Source organism: Vespa velutina, chromosome 4 (assembly GCF_912470025.1).
Source record: "Vespa velutina chromosome 4, iVesVel2.1, whole genome shotgun sequence".
In the NCBI taxonomy this organism is placed as follows: domain Eukaryota; kingdom Metazoa; phylum Arthropoda; class Insecta; order Hymenoptera; family Vespidae; genus Vespa; species Vespa velutina.
The window spans coordinates 3,483,674-3,498,673 of NC_062191.1; the positions used below are offsets into that span (position 1 = coordinate 3,483,674).

General features: G+C 31.6%; 1 protein-coding gene across 1 annotated transcript in view; it reads left to right on the forward strand.

Annotated features, from left to right (window-relative positions):
• The window catches only part of LOC124948817 (division abnormally delayed protein), a 121,691-nt gene that overhangs the window by 104,599 nt on the left and 2,092 nt on the right, over nucleotides 1-15,000 (forward strand). The window contains exon 6 of the mRNA XM_047493025.1: nucleotides 12,851-12,992. Coding sequence (XP_047348981.1) covers nucleotides 12,851-12,992 — 142 coding nt within the window. The remainder of the gene's footprint in view (nucleotides 1-12,850; nucleotides 12,993-15,000) is intronic.

Genomic DNA, 15,000 nt, shown 5'->3' on the forward strand with positions numbered 1-15,000 from the left:
TTCCTTCTTTTTCATCACTTCTCCTATCTCTCTCTCTCTCTCTCTCTCTCTCTCTCTCTGTTTTTGTACGTTCACTTAATTAATAAATCCTACCATTGATTAATACATTCCGTTTCTCGGACTAACTCGAATTACAACTTTATAAAAAACGTAGCCCGAAAGCATTTCTTTTCGTTAATATTCCGTTTGTATCCTATACCACCTGCCCTCCCCTGTCCTCCCCTCCTTTCCTTTCCTCCCTCCTTGTATTCTTCTGCCACCACCGTACTCCCGTGCTTCCTCTCGTTCTACCCGGCTTTTCCCTTCTACCACTAACCTTCTCTTCTCTTTTCTTTTTTCCTTTTCCTTTTTTCTTTTTTTTTTTTTTTTTTTTTTTTTTTCTCTCCCCCTTTACTTTCCCGTAATATCATTCGCATACATCCTCTTCCTTGTCTACCATGTCATTTAATATTTTCAACGTAGCTTCCACTTGTTCTTACCTCTCCTTTGGAATTTCATTCTCGTACTTCCTATGATTTCTTATCTCATCTCACTATAATATATATATATATATATATATATATATATATATATATATATATATGTATAATACAGTGTAATATTATGTGTCTTTTCATATTCGTCACGTAACCTTCTAATCTATAATTCACGATTACAAAGGAGATAGGCATATTGTCTACAAAATGATGGAGGACTATCTCTCTCTCTCTCTCTCTCTCTCTCTCTCTCTCTCTCTCTCTGTCTCTCTCTCTTTCTTTCTCTTTCTCTCTCTCTTTGTCTATCGTAAGACACCTGGAAATGTTTACAAAAAAAAAAACAAAAAAAAAAAGATAGTGGATATCATTTTATTCGATGAATATTATTAAACATTTATTAATCATTTTTCTAATCTTTAAAATAATTAATCAATATTTATAATAAAATATCATAAAATGTCTGGATTGAATTGATTAATTAGAAAAACTGTCAATGTTCAATATCGTAATTCGAATATTTTTAAATATATAATAATTTGTCAATATTTTATACAAATGAATGATCAGTTTTTGTGTAATAAATGATTATTAATTAATAATAGTGATCGATTTATTATTATCGATTAAATGGTAAAACTATTAAATCGGACTTAATCCTGCCGTTCAATTATTTATCATCGATAACATATTTTTACGTATTATTATTTCGTTGTAATTACAATTATTATAAATATTCTTTTATAGTGATCATTTATTTTACATAATAATTATCGTTAATTATAATAAAAAAATACGAACAAATCGGAAGGAAAAAAAAAACAAAAACAAGAACAAAAAAAGTTCATTCTATTCTTACAGAATTGGATTTAAAACTTATTAGGTGATTTTTTTTAAACATCTATTGTTATATAATCGAGTTATCGAGACTTCATCGAGCTTAATCGTAATCATGGTTGAACGATTTGCAAAAGAAGATAAAAAAAAAAAAAAAAAAGAAAAGAAAAAGAAAATGAAAAAGAAGAGAAAAGAATACAGAAAAAATAAAAGAAAAAAACGAAAAAGAAAAACAAAAAACAAAAATACAATATTAAACTCATTAACGTTTGATAAAAGAAGAAATTTTTTTTAATTTCACCAAAATGCAATTTCGCACGTCCATTGAAATTATTCTCCTCGTTTTATTGACAAAATATTTCTATATAATTGTCTTTGGGTATATAACTGAAGGTAATAGAGGTATAAAAGGGGTGGTGGGGCTCGGTAGAGGGGAAGGTGGGATGGGATGGGGGAAGAGAACCTTCGAGCGCTTCTTTGAACCTCGATTACCGACTTACATTCAATAAATGTCATTACAACGAACACTGGCCGCCGTGGTACGGCCAATTTTCCATGATTACTAAATTGCAAATAAAGGAGAACGCATAACAGATAACGATCCTTTCTCCCCACCCAAATACCTCGCTTCTGTTACAGCACTGTGTTCCCAATACCATCACGTTCTCTCTCATCGTAATATTGAGATTTATACTACAGTACGATACGCATTTGTAAGAATAACAACGTATCATCAAATAAATAATTTCTTCAACGTTTATTCATACCGAAAAAGGAAAAGGAAAATTTTTTAACGATGCCTCGTATATTCCCGATATTAAACTCTTCAATTTTCCAAATTAAAATAATTTCACATAAGTAAATGTACATATATATATATATATATATATATATATATATATATATATATATATAAATATATATATATATATATATATATATATAAATATATATATATATATATATATATATATATATATATATATTATATACGTATGTATTTATGTATGTATATATAATATTAAAATACAAACACGTGTATGTATTTATTTAATCAGAGACGTTTTACTTAAAATTATAAAAATGTACGTGAAAAATATTTCCGTAATAAAGTAATATTTATTTTTAACAAAAAAAAAAAAAAAAAAGAAAATCTTTAAAAAGAATAAAAAAGGAAAGGAATATAAATTCTCTAAACGACATGATTATGATTTTAAAATTGACATTCTTCAAATTTTCGACATTAAAGAACATCCATGCATATATTCGTAAAAAGAAAATCTGTTTTGTCCTTCTTTTTTTTTCTTTTTTTTTTTTTTTTTCTTTCAACATCAATTAATCTCAACAAATGAAATTTGTGAAATTTGTAAAAAAAATCTCAAGAGAATCTTTTTTTCCTTTTCCTTCTTTCTTTTTTTTTCTTTCAATTTGTTTGTGAAAAAATCTAAAGAAAATCCTTTTTCTTTTTCCGTCTTTCTTCTTTTTCTTTCAATTTTCAAATAAATCTCAACAAATATAATAATAAGTATCGTTATTTTTTGTGTAGAAAAAAGAAAAAAAAAAAAGAATAACTATGAAAATATCGATATAATAAAACGATATAATAATTAAATATTATCCCTCTATCCCTCTCCGATCCTTCGTACAACGTATGTAGATTTGCATTATGTTTATGTCATTACGATGAATGATATGTAAATGTTAATGAAAAATTTTACTTTAGAAATTCGTATGACAGTCCCGTACAATCCTGAACGTTCGAGGAAAAAAAAAAAAGAAAAAAAAAAAAAAAATAAGAGGAAAGGAAGAAACGCAATAAATCACTTCAACCATAATATATTTCTTTGGCAGGCCGTGGTACAGTAGAACGTAACACTCTCGAAACAGTATTTCACGATTCCGCTCCCGTTGTTCTCGCACCTTCACCCTCTTCCCCTACTATAGCAACCAACCAACCAACCAACCAACCAACCAACCAACCCTCCCTACCCCCATCTAAATCCTCACCCACCTATCCACCTACCTAGCAAGCCCCCTCACACCCCTAACTCCTGCTAACTCCTCAGTCCTTCCCCAAGTTCACAACAACTTTCTTCCCTTAGAAAAAGTGGCTGCAATCTCGAATTCGTACCTACCATAAATTCAAACGCGGTGTGTGAATACTCTACCATGGTCCACCACGAGGGTTCGAGCATTTTTTCGTTCGCGTATCCCGTACGATTTGCTTATATTGAGGAGTGGGGAGTGGGGAGGGGGAAGAAGAAGGAAAAAAAAACAACAATAACAACAACAACAACGACAAAGGGAAAAAGAAAAAATAAAACCAAAAGAATCATGATACAATTTATAAAGCTACGAGAAAATCTAACAGTTATTTCCTTTTTCTCTTTCTTTTTTTTCCTTCCCTCTCTTTTTTTTCTTTTTTTTTTTTAGTCTCTCTCTCTCTCTCTCTCTCTCTCTCTCTCTCTCTCTCTCTCTCCCTCTTTCGCGTCCGTGTCCTTTCAATTTTGTCTCGAATGAATTGCCTGGCCGTTGTCGTCGTAATGGAAAATTTATTGCGTCATTTTAATACACGTAGAAGAAGAATACGGAGGGGAATAAAGGGAGAGGGTGAAAAGTGGTGAGAGTAAAGTTTACCCCCGTAGGGCTTGTTTGGTTTTGCTCTTTGAGAAAACGAAAAAAAAAAAAAAAAAAGGAAAAGAGAAAGAAAAGAAGAAGGTAAAATAATAAGCTCGGAAATGTAATTGACCATTTAATACCTGAACTAAAAACATTCGTTTCTTTTCTGTTTTTATTTTCTTTTTTTCTTTTTTTTTTCTTTTTTTTTCCCCACCCTGTGAACTCTCCCCCACGGGAGACATATTTGTTTACTCCTATACATATATATATATATTCGAAATATATTATTGGTACGCGTGTAAAGATAAAAAAGAGATAAATAAAAAAATAAAAAGATAAAAAACAAAAAAATAAAAAATAAAAAAAAACAGAAGATTGAAGAATTGTGCTGTTAGTTAGTATAATGAAAAATAATAAAATATTGAAATAACTTTATTCCCTTTTCTTTCTGTTTTCGTATTTTTTTTTTTTTTTTTTTTTTTTTTTTTATACATACAACATAAGCTACCATATAAGCGTGTACTTTTCATAAGCGTAATGATCAAACGTGGGTCGATAATGGTCGTACCAGGATAGAAATTTGAATGTAAAATTAAGAAATTCGTTCATAGAGAAGGCTAATACTAATACTAATAATAATAATATGATATAAAAGCGTAGGAGTTAAGACGTAAAATAGTAGAGCAAATTCTTCTTGCTGTTAAAGGAAAATTGGTTTCTCTCTCTCTCTCTCTCTCTCTCTCTCACTCGATCGTGTCCTTGTTACAAAACGTCATCCCACTCTGTTAACTCTGAGCTCCTCCTTCTCCTCTCTCCCCTCGTCACCCCTGAAACCACTTAACGCGATAACTCATTCATCCTTCCAATTATTTCGATCGTTCTATGACTCCACCTCCTTCGAGAAATTCTATAGCCTTTACTATCTAAAGCTCGTCGTCCATTTTCTCGTGAAAAAGAGATAGACAGAGATAGAGACAGAGAAGGAGAGAAAAAGAGAGAGAGAGAGACGGGAGGGGGGGGGGAAGAGATCCTTTCGAAAACGTCCCCTAAGAAAAGGGAACGCCTTTACTAAAGGGAAAAGCAGAACGGGTGACACCTTTCGCGAATTTCTTCTCATCCCTCGAAAACATTTCTCTCTCCCTCTCGATATTTCTCCTCTCTTTCTCTTTATATATATATATATATATATATATATATATATATATATATATATCTATATATATATATAATGCATGTATTCAGTAGAGTTCTTCGATGAACGAAGAAATATCCTCAACGTTGTCTTCCTTTTGCGTCAACGCATACAAAGAGCATATTAAACTCGTAAATCTAAAAGAGGAAGGATTGGAGGAATCGGTAAGAAAGATGGTGGGAGGGTGAGAAAAAGAGAGAGGGTGCTGACGATGGTAACACCTATCTACCACTTATCTCCCTTCTATCTTCTAATCTCCTAAAAAAAAAAAATTATGCTTGCATCGAACAAACGAACAGAACAGAACAGAACAAAACAGAATGTAATGGAATGGAATGGAACAGAACGGAACGGAACGGAACGGAACGGAATGAATGAATGAAAGGAAGGGAGAATACCGACCAAGAGTAAGATCGAATTGAATTAGCTCGGGATCGACGGTAAATAATAGTAGTGGTGATAATAATAGTAGTAGTAGTAGTAGTAGTAGTAGTAGTAATAGTAGTAGTAGTAATGGTTGATGGAAATGGCGATGGAAAGACGGTGGTTTCACTTTCCTCAACGTCCACTCCCCCTTTCCTGCCCCTTATCCACCCCCTCTCCCTATCCTCCTTGATTGGCCGAAGAGGATTCAATCGAAGCTAAGAGAAGAACCTCGAGGCTTCCTTATGCTCGGATCGAATCTCATTTAGATTTCAACCCCGAGATACTATACTTCAGGTGGATAGGGTTTGGTATGGTAGCGGCTTCGGATGAGGGAGGATAGTAAGGGTAGGAGTGAAAGTAGAGGTGGAAGTTGGTAAGAGAGATCTTCTGGAGCTTCCTCGTGCTACGCTAACACAACCATCGTGAACGTTATATCCCTGATGATTCCTCTTTCTTCGGTATAGAATGACCGGTTGGAAATTTATACTTCTTGGCCATTGTATCGATAGGGCGAATCCTGATAACTATTATATTCAACTACAGATAGCACCGGTTACGTTTTAAATGTCGATCGTAGAATAATTTCAAATGGAGATGTATTTTTTTACCATTGGATATCATTGGATAACATTGAATACCATTGGATATTTCATCCGAACGTAATGTCTTTTTCTCTTTCTTCCCCTTTCTCATCCCTTTCCGAGATTCCAAATATTTCGTAATGTCATAACTTTTTACTTATGTCCTATTAATTCGAAGAAGGATGTTCATTTTTTTTTTTTTTCTTCTCTTTCTGCAATTACATTCGAATTATTTCGTACTTTGGTATTTTCGTTTTTCCTTTTTTTTTTGTTCCTTTTTTTTTGTCATTTTTTTTTTCTTTTTTTCTTTAATGTTGTTTTTTTGAACTTTTACCTTAATATTAATTATGTTCGATTTACTTAAATATTCGTAGGATTGTATTGAAATAAGAGAATGGAAAGAGAGGAAAGAGAAAAAGAAGAACAAAAAAAAAAGAGAGAAAAAGAAGAGATAATGATTTTGTCAGAGTCGGTGTGAAAGAAGCTTAATAGCCGGCATCGTCTGCTTCGCAGCCACGTTGATTAATAATTCCCCGTAAGTTCTTAAGCTGCGCGCACACCAAACTCTTACTCTTATATATCTTTTTTGTGTACATATATATATATATATATATATATATCTTCTTCTTTTTTATTCTTTAAAGTTAAATTTATGTTATCGTAGATTGTTGATGATTAATTAGAAAAGTGTGTCCTTAATTACTATCCTCGATAATGGCCCCGAATATTCCCGGTTTTATTACGGCATGTCAAAGGTCGTACCGATAGCAGAACGACGTCGACGCAATTTGTCACACGTTAAAAAAACAAGAAGAAGAAGAGAGAGAGAGAGAGAGAGAGAGAGAGAGAGATCGTTTCGTACGATATATTTTCGCACGACCTAAAAAGGAAACGCTTTGAGCTAATTGTCTGCCTCGTGGCTTCCATTCGTCCAATTAATACCTGCCGACACGTTTAATTGAGAACGAAGTTCTAACTTTTCGCGTGAGTTCATTGCTTTATATGAATTATTAAGCTAGAAGGAAAATTTAAACCGCACGATGTTACTGATTCAAAATATGTTCAATCGATTTATTAAAGTTATGCATACAATATGTATATTCATATAATAAATATACAGGGTAATATGTACGAAGTACTTATCGTTTTAATCGAAAATTAATTAATCAATTTATTTATTTATTTATTTATTTATTTATTTATTTATATGTTAATAAAACGCAATATGTATGTATATTGCATAAAAATTTGTTGTATACTTCAAAATGTATTACATTATATATTCTATTAAAATTTATATATATATACATATATATATATATATATATATATATATATATATTTGTTTTATTATAATATAGCATTATAATTACGTAAGATTCTAAAACTGTGTATGTATGTCTATCGTTAATTCGTTTTACGTTTCTTTTTATTTGTTTTAATTATTTAAAAAAAAAAGAAAAAACCTTAAACATTGAGTCACATCGTATTGATATATCATCACGTTGATAAAGGAAAAAAAAATAAAAAATATACATACTCAATTCGATGGATTATGAGAATTAAAACATACAAATCCGATGTTTAAATTAAACGATAGGAATAGTTAAACCTGTGGAATACTATAAACCTGCACGTTTTCTAGACATTTTATCGATCCCGATTTAACAAACGTTTTATATGTTTCTTATGTCTACACTTGCCACTTTGAGTAAACACGACTAATCTCGACCGATTTAGATCTCCGAATGTGAAGTAAAAGAAAGAAAGAGAGAGAGAGAGAGAGAGAAAGAGAGAAAGAGAGAAAGAGAGAGAGAGAGAGAGAAAAACAGAAAGAGAAAAAGAAAGAAGGAGAAAGTTACGACCAGGTGGTGGTTCACCAAATGATTCGATCCACTTGCAACGTTTTATTAGAGACTAGAGTAAGAGAGAAAGAGAGAAGAAAAAAGAAAGAGAAAAAGAGAGAGAAAATGATAGGGGAGAGGGATATATACCATAGTTAATGCGAACGTACGTCGGTTTCATTCAGTATGAAACTCGGTTCCTCGCGAATGAACAAACGTTGGACGTAGAGAAGAGTTAGGGTGAGCATTGTAACGATCCCACTGGTATTAAGCTTGCGTTCAATGTTTTGTTTCAAACGTGTACTCGAATCATAATGGCCCAATTATTCCTTCACTGGTTTTTACTTATATATATATATATGTATATCTACATTATATTAGATCGGATCCTTGAGCATTGTTACTTTGATGTTTTCTCGTTAAACGTTCTAATTTGTTTCTTATTGTAGTTGAGAGGATTTCGAGGATGAGAAAAGAGAGAGAGAGAGAGAGAAAGAGAGACGTAAGATAAAAGTTCATTTTCTTCATCTTTGTAATTATAATAAAATAAAATATATAAAAAAAAAAAAGATAAAATGAACACAGAAATTAATATAAAAAGTTAAATGTAAAAATGATAGGATTTTATGAATTTGTATAATAATTGAAAAAAGAGAGAAGGAGAGGGAGACAGAGAGAGAGAAAAATAAAAATTTATATATATATATATAAATGATATAATCGTTCGTTTTTTCATCTTTGTATAAATCCATATTCGTAAGAAAAAAAAAAAGGGATGAAAAAAGAAAAATTAGTTGAAAAAAATTTTACATAAAAATATATAGAAATGTTGAAGATAAATTTCATGTATTTCCTTTACAAAATGATTCAAACTAATACGAAATGTATATTTTAAGGATAATATCATTTGGTCGATGATAATAACGAAGAAGAAAAGTGATAATTTGTCTTCGTCCATCGGTCTATTTCGAAAATCAACGCCCCCGAATCACAGATCCTTTGATTCGTAAAGGTTTCACCTGGTTTCATCGAAAGTTCCCAAGACCCTTTCCAATTACAAAAGCTCCCAAGGGATGAAATCGAATTAATCACGTGGTATTTCCTGTGTCGATTCCAATATCTTTTCAAGATTTTCACGAACACGCATCGTCCTTTCTCGGATAAAAAAATATATTGATTGTCTATGTCTCTTCGAATATTTTCGTGTGTACATATGTATCTGTGTGTCTCTCACTTTTATTTATGTAGATATATATAATATATATATATATATATTTTTTTTTTAGATTATACATATTATATTTTTATTAAAATATATATATATATATTTTTTTTTAGATTATACATATTATATTTTTATTAAAATATATATATATATATATATATATGTTTTACTAATTTTTATTACAAAATTAAATAAAAGAAATGTGTATATATATATGTATATATATATATATATATATATAGACTGGTAGTCATCTGACAAATGAATTATATTTACACGCATACGCACACGCACTCGCATGCGATCACGGAGATCCGTCCATGTTTTTGCCATCTATTGAAATATTAATTCGTCTGCGAAGGGTCCTTCCATCACTCGTAAAATCGATTGACGCGTGACATTAGCTGTGCGTATGTGTATGCCTGTGTATAATAAAAGAGTGTGCGTGTATGTGTGTGCACGTGTAAATCAACTATCGTGAAATCATTTAATATAAGAAAAGAAAAATCTATAAATTTAATTGAATATATATTGATAAATATATTCATATTAATATCTTCAATGATCTTCTTCAAAAATTATATAAAATATATTTTTCAAGAAATTTGTATTAATAAGTATGATATAAATATAATATGTATATTTCGTATATGTATGTGTGTGTGTGTGTGTGTTAAATATTGTAGATATTAATAAACACTTGGCAGACATTAAAAGTATTAAAGTTTACGTAAGATACACGGACGGACATACGAGTAATATAAATATTTCAGCATTTAAATTTGAATTATTTAGAAAAAAAAATTACTTCTCTTGTTAAATGACAATAACGGAAGGAAAAAAAAAAAAAGAATTGTACACAAATATATTCATTCCTTGTAAGAAAAATAATTATTCTTTTATTGTAATATAACGTAAATTTTAAGAATAATTTGTATTGATGATATGATATCAGTGCTTTTGCAATATCTCTAATAACTTACAATTCTCTTGGTCTTTACGAAGAACATCGAATAAGACGAAGAAGACGAATAAGACGAAGAAGACGAAGAAGACGAAGAAGAAGAAGAAGAAGAAGAAGAAGAAGATCGTACCTCGTGAATGGGTAGCATTGAGGAAGATTCGCGATACTACTGCAAAAGTTTCCTTCCTCTTTTCTTTCCATGCATACGTACATATATCTTCTTTCTCTCTCTCTCTCTCTCTTTTTCTCTCCCCCTCCCTCCCTCCTTCTATCTCTCCTTTTTCGACGATCCTTTTTTCCCGCCTTTTCGCTCAGAAAGAGAGAAACACACAGAGAGAGAGAGAGAGAGAGAGAGAGAGAGAGAGAGAGAGAAAGAAAGAGAGAGAAAGAGAGAGAGAAAGATGAGGAAGAGGAGTCGAGAACTAGCGTTGATTAATCGACGATAAATGAGGCACCGAGCCAGAGCAGCAGTATCACGCATATACACATACCTATACGTTTATACACATACAGTATTCTCATTGTATCGGTGAAAGCACGTCCGTGTGACTTAATGAATGACTCGGGCCGTTCGTTGCTCGCACGCATCGGAGATTCTAAAGTCTCGATAGGAGAATCGCCAGAGAGGGAATACGCTCGTTACTCTTTAAATAGCCCTCTCTCTCACTCTCTCTCTCTCTCTCTCTCTCTGTCTCTGTCTCTGTCTCTGTCTCTGTCTCTGTCTTTCTCTCTCTTTCTCTCCTCTTACTATCGGCAAAAGAGGAGATATTGGAATTTCGTCGAAAATACGAAGACAGTTCCCTTTAAATCATTCCATCATTTTGATTATTCTTCACGCATAGATTTGCAGAAAATTAATTCTAATCTTATCTCGTTGGAGTAATTTAAGAAAGAAATTTTTTGGTTTTTTTCTTTTTTTTTTCTTTTTCTTTTCCCTTTTTTTTTTTTTTTTTTTTTTTTTTCTATAACACTTGTCTTTAACACTTTTCTATAACGCTTGTTTTTTATTGTTTTATTTAATTTAACATGGAATGAATCGAATGTGATCCATTGTCAGACGAAATTTTCTTTACGACGACGAGTCGAAAAAGATCAGAAATTACACTTTCTCGAGAATCTTTAGGTTCATTCGTTTTTCTTTTTTTTTTTTTTCTGTTTTTTTCCTCTTTTTCGTTTTGTCATATCGCAAAACTACGAATCCTTTTGGTTACAAAGGTAGAAAACAGTAAGATTGTCGAAAAAGAGTAAATACATTTTGAAAATTATCAGTGAACTTTTCGTTCGTTTCGTTCAAAAATTAAATCGAATAATATTTTCTGCGTTTTTTCTTTTTTCTTTTTTTTTGCTTTCTTTTTCTTTTTCAACCAAATATCTCGTTGATCTCGGATGTCCGTGAAAAAGAAAAAAAAAACAAGCAAAAAAAAAACAAAAAAAAAGATCGAACTATTACAGTATACTTCGTCGTACTTTATCTTTTTCGTTTTCTTTTTTTCTTTTCTTTCTCTTTTTCCTTTTGTCGTAATTTTTTTTCCTTTCTTTTCGCTTTTTTTTTTACAATTTTCTTTCTTTTCTTTTTTTTTTTTTTTGTCTTTTATCAAACGCATGAAACGAGTTCGACGAATGATCGGAGCGCGAAAACGATAAGCTAAAGACGACGCGTTCCAAGAAATACACAGGCCGAGTTTTACTCTCTTTTGTTCTCAACACCCAACAACACCAGTCCGGAAGATTACAACGAGCAGCCAATGAATCGGAACGGCTTTTCTCGCATCGTCTTTCTTCGAACGATTCTCCTTCGTTACGATTCCCATAAATACCAGTAACCCAGACGAAGGAAGCTTGCTTGCTTGCTTGCTTGCTTGCTTGCTTGCTTGCTTGTTCGCTTGCTTGCTTCCTAGCTTGCTTGCTTACTTGCTTGCATGCTTGCTTGCATGCTTGCTTGCTTGCTTGCTTGCTTGCTTGCTTGCTTCCTTCCTTTCGACACGCGTTGTTTTATCGAACTAACATTGAAAGGTGCCTGGATCTTATTCGACGGCTCGTACAAAAAAAAAAAAAAAAGAAAAATATATATATACCACATTCCAAGAAATACTATTTCCGAAAATTGCTATGGGCAATGGATTATTTTTTATTGTTTTTTTAAAGGTCACGCTAAAAGGAAAATGAGCGTCCGACGATGTTTACTTCTTTCATCTTTTTATTTTTCTTAATTAACAACAAAAAAAACACGAACATCGAACTATTTCAATATATGTTATATGTATAGAAAGGTCAAAAAAATTCTCGAGCTTGTATCTTGACAATCTGGAAAAAATTATGAGAAGGATCATCCTAAAAAAAAAAAAGAAAAAAAAAAAAAAAAAAAGAAAAAAGAAAAAAAAAAAAAAAAAAAGTCCTAAGAAAAAGAATTTAAAATATATTACTTAGGAACTTTTGATCCCGCTCTTGCCTCATCCTCATACTCTCCTCTTTATTCATCCTAATTATTTTTCTGCACGACCTACCTTACTCGCAAATTCAAAGTAATCCATTTCGTAGTTTAACGAAGATAGGATATGACCTTCGCTCGTTATAAAAATTTCTTAAGTACCTAGATATATAAAGATAGATATATACATATATATATATATATGTATCGTCTATTAACGATCTAACTCATTCTAATTTCTCTTGGTATGTCTCTGTTAAGATACTCGAAGACCGTGGTCGATTCCAGTCTAAGTGCACAGAGGTACAATCCAGAATTCACGGTGACAACAGCTTCGTCAACGGCTTCCTACGGCAATACGAACACCAGCGTACTCATTGACCAATTGAGGCACATTAATCAGGTGAGTCCACAAAGTGTAATTCGTCGGTTGGTTTAGTCTCTTGGCCAGCCTTGCCTTGTATTAAATACGAACGCACACTAGCGTACTCATTGATCAATTGAAGCACATTAATCAGGTGAGTCCATAAAGTGTAATTTGTCGCTTGGTTTAGCCTTGGCCAGCCTTCTTGCCACGGATTGAATCGTGCGGCTTAACATCCTGTGTTTTCGTACCGTACTCATGTAGTCAGGAGGATCGACGGCCCGTGAAAGTGACTTTACTGATACCATGTTCACGATTCTCCAATGACCACCCTTTCCCCGTTTAACCTTCGAAAGTTTTAGAATTACGAGTTATGATCGTGTGAATCCCAGGGTCCATGTTTTCACCCTAAGAAAGACATTCGAATTCGTGAAATACGATTTTCTGTTCTTGTTGTATGTTATGCACGTACCTCGGCACCTTATTTCGAACTTTAAATTTAACATTCTATTAATCTCCACGGCTAAATGTTTATATTGTATGATTTGTTATATTAAAGAAAAAAAAAAAAAAAAAAAAAAAAAAAAAAAAAAAAAAAAAAGAAAAATCATTTTTGTGAAATCCTTTACAATCGAATAGAGTTTAGTTCTTAAAGATTTCATATAATATGACATATATTGCATTTAGAAAAGCCCAAAGAAAAATAAGATATTTTCATTCGATAATATTACATTATAAAGAATATTTGAAAATTTTAATCGTAAAAAATTTTTGACCATTCATTACAAAGTAACAATCTTTCGAAGATATTAAATGAAACTTTCAATTCAATTATATTTCTAATATCATATCATCTAATTAATCTTTGTCGTAAGGAAACGAAAAATTTTTATTAACAAAATAAATTACGAATTTGCGAAAAGAATAAGAAGGAATATTTATTAAAAATTGACCCTTTTTTTTTTTGCTCTTTTTTCTTGAAACGTAACGCATATATATATATATATATCCTGTTAAAGTATATAATTTTGTACATTAGTGAATATCGTAAAGTAAATTCGTAAATATTTTTTTAAAAAATGAGAACGTTCCTATTGGCAAATGTAGCAGATTTAACAATAGCCGTCGAACATGTGGGGTTCATTGCGATTACGTGAATAAAGGACAAACTTGCTCGGTGATCATAAATATCGTTCGAGGATATATATGTACATACGTAGAATAATTCATATAAAGAATGACGGGACTTTGGCATTGAATTGCTTAGCGACGTTAAAAGCTAGAAGAATATTTGGCGTGGATTCGCTCGTGCGTGATGAACGTGCAAAAAATCGCGTGGGTTATGTCGACCAGTTCACACACAGGTTATCGTTAGTCTCGATCGTATTCGCGACAGGTGAAAAGAACGGGCAAATAACGGGCAGGTTGTCCTGGATCTTATAAAAAAAAAAATAAAAAAATAAAAATATTAAATACAACGTTATTTTTAACTATCCCATTTAATGGCTTAATACGATAGATGCATACGTATATATACATACGTCAATTCAAATTAATCGTCTAATCGATTTTACAGATTTGAATGCATAAGCGCTCATATAAACCTCAATAATTAATCATTGGACGCTTATGTGTACACCTGCTTTGTATTACGGATTTTCGATCGATCGATAATACGAACCTGTGCCACCTGTTAATTTCGATACTAAAATGGATTGACCAATGACATAGAAAGATACATTTTCAATTTCCACTTGTTTGATATCAAATTTAACACAAAGTAACAATGTTCTAAGATCATCGTCTTCGATTATCTTCTTGTATATAAAAATTTTCATTTCGAACGATTCAAAAAGATTTATTATATTCAAAGGATTTAATAAAATCTATAATAAAAATATTTCAAGAGAAATACTTTTCAAGGTTATCATTAATTCGAAACGATATTTTACGTCGTATAATTAACTACGTCATAAAGTAAAGATTTCTAAGAACGAACCGATACAAATTCCTGATTGAGCCTCAAAGTTAATTCTCATATGATTAT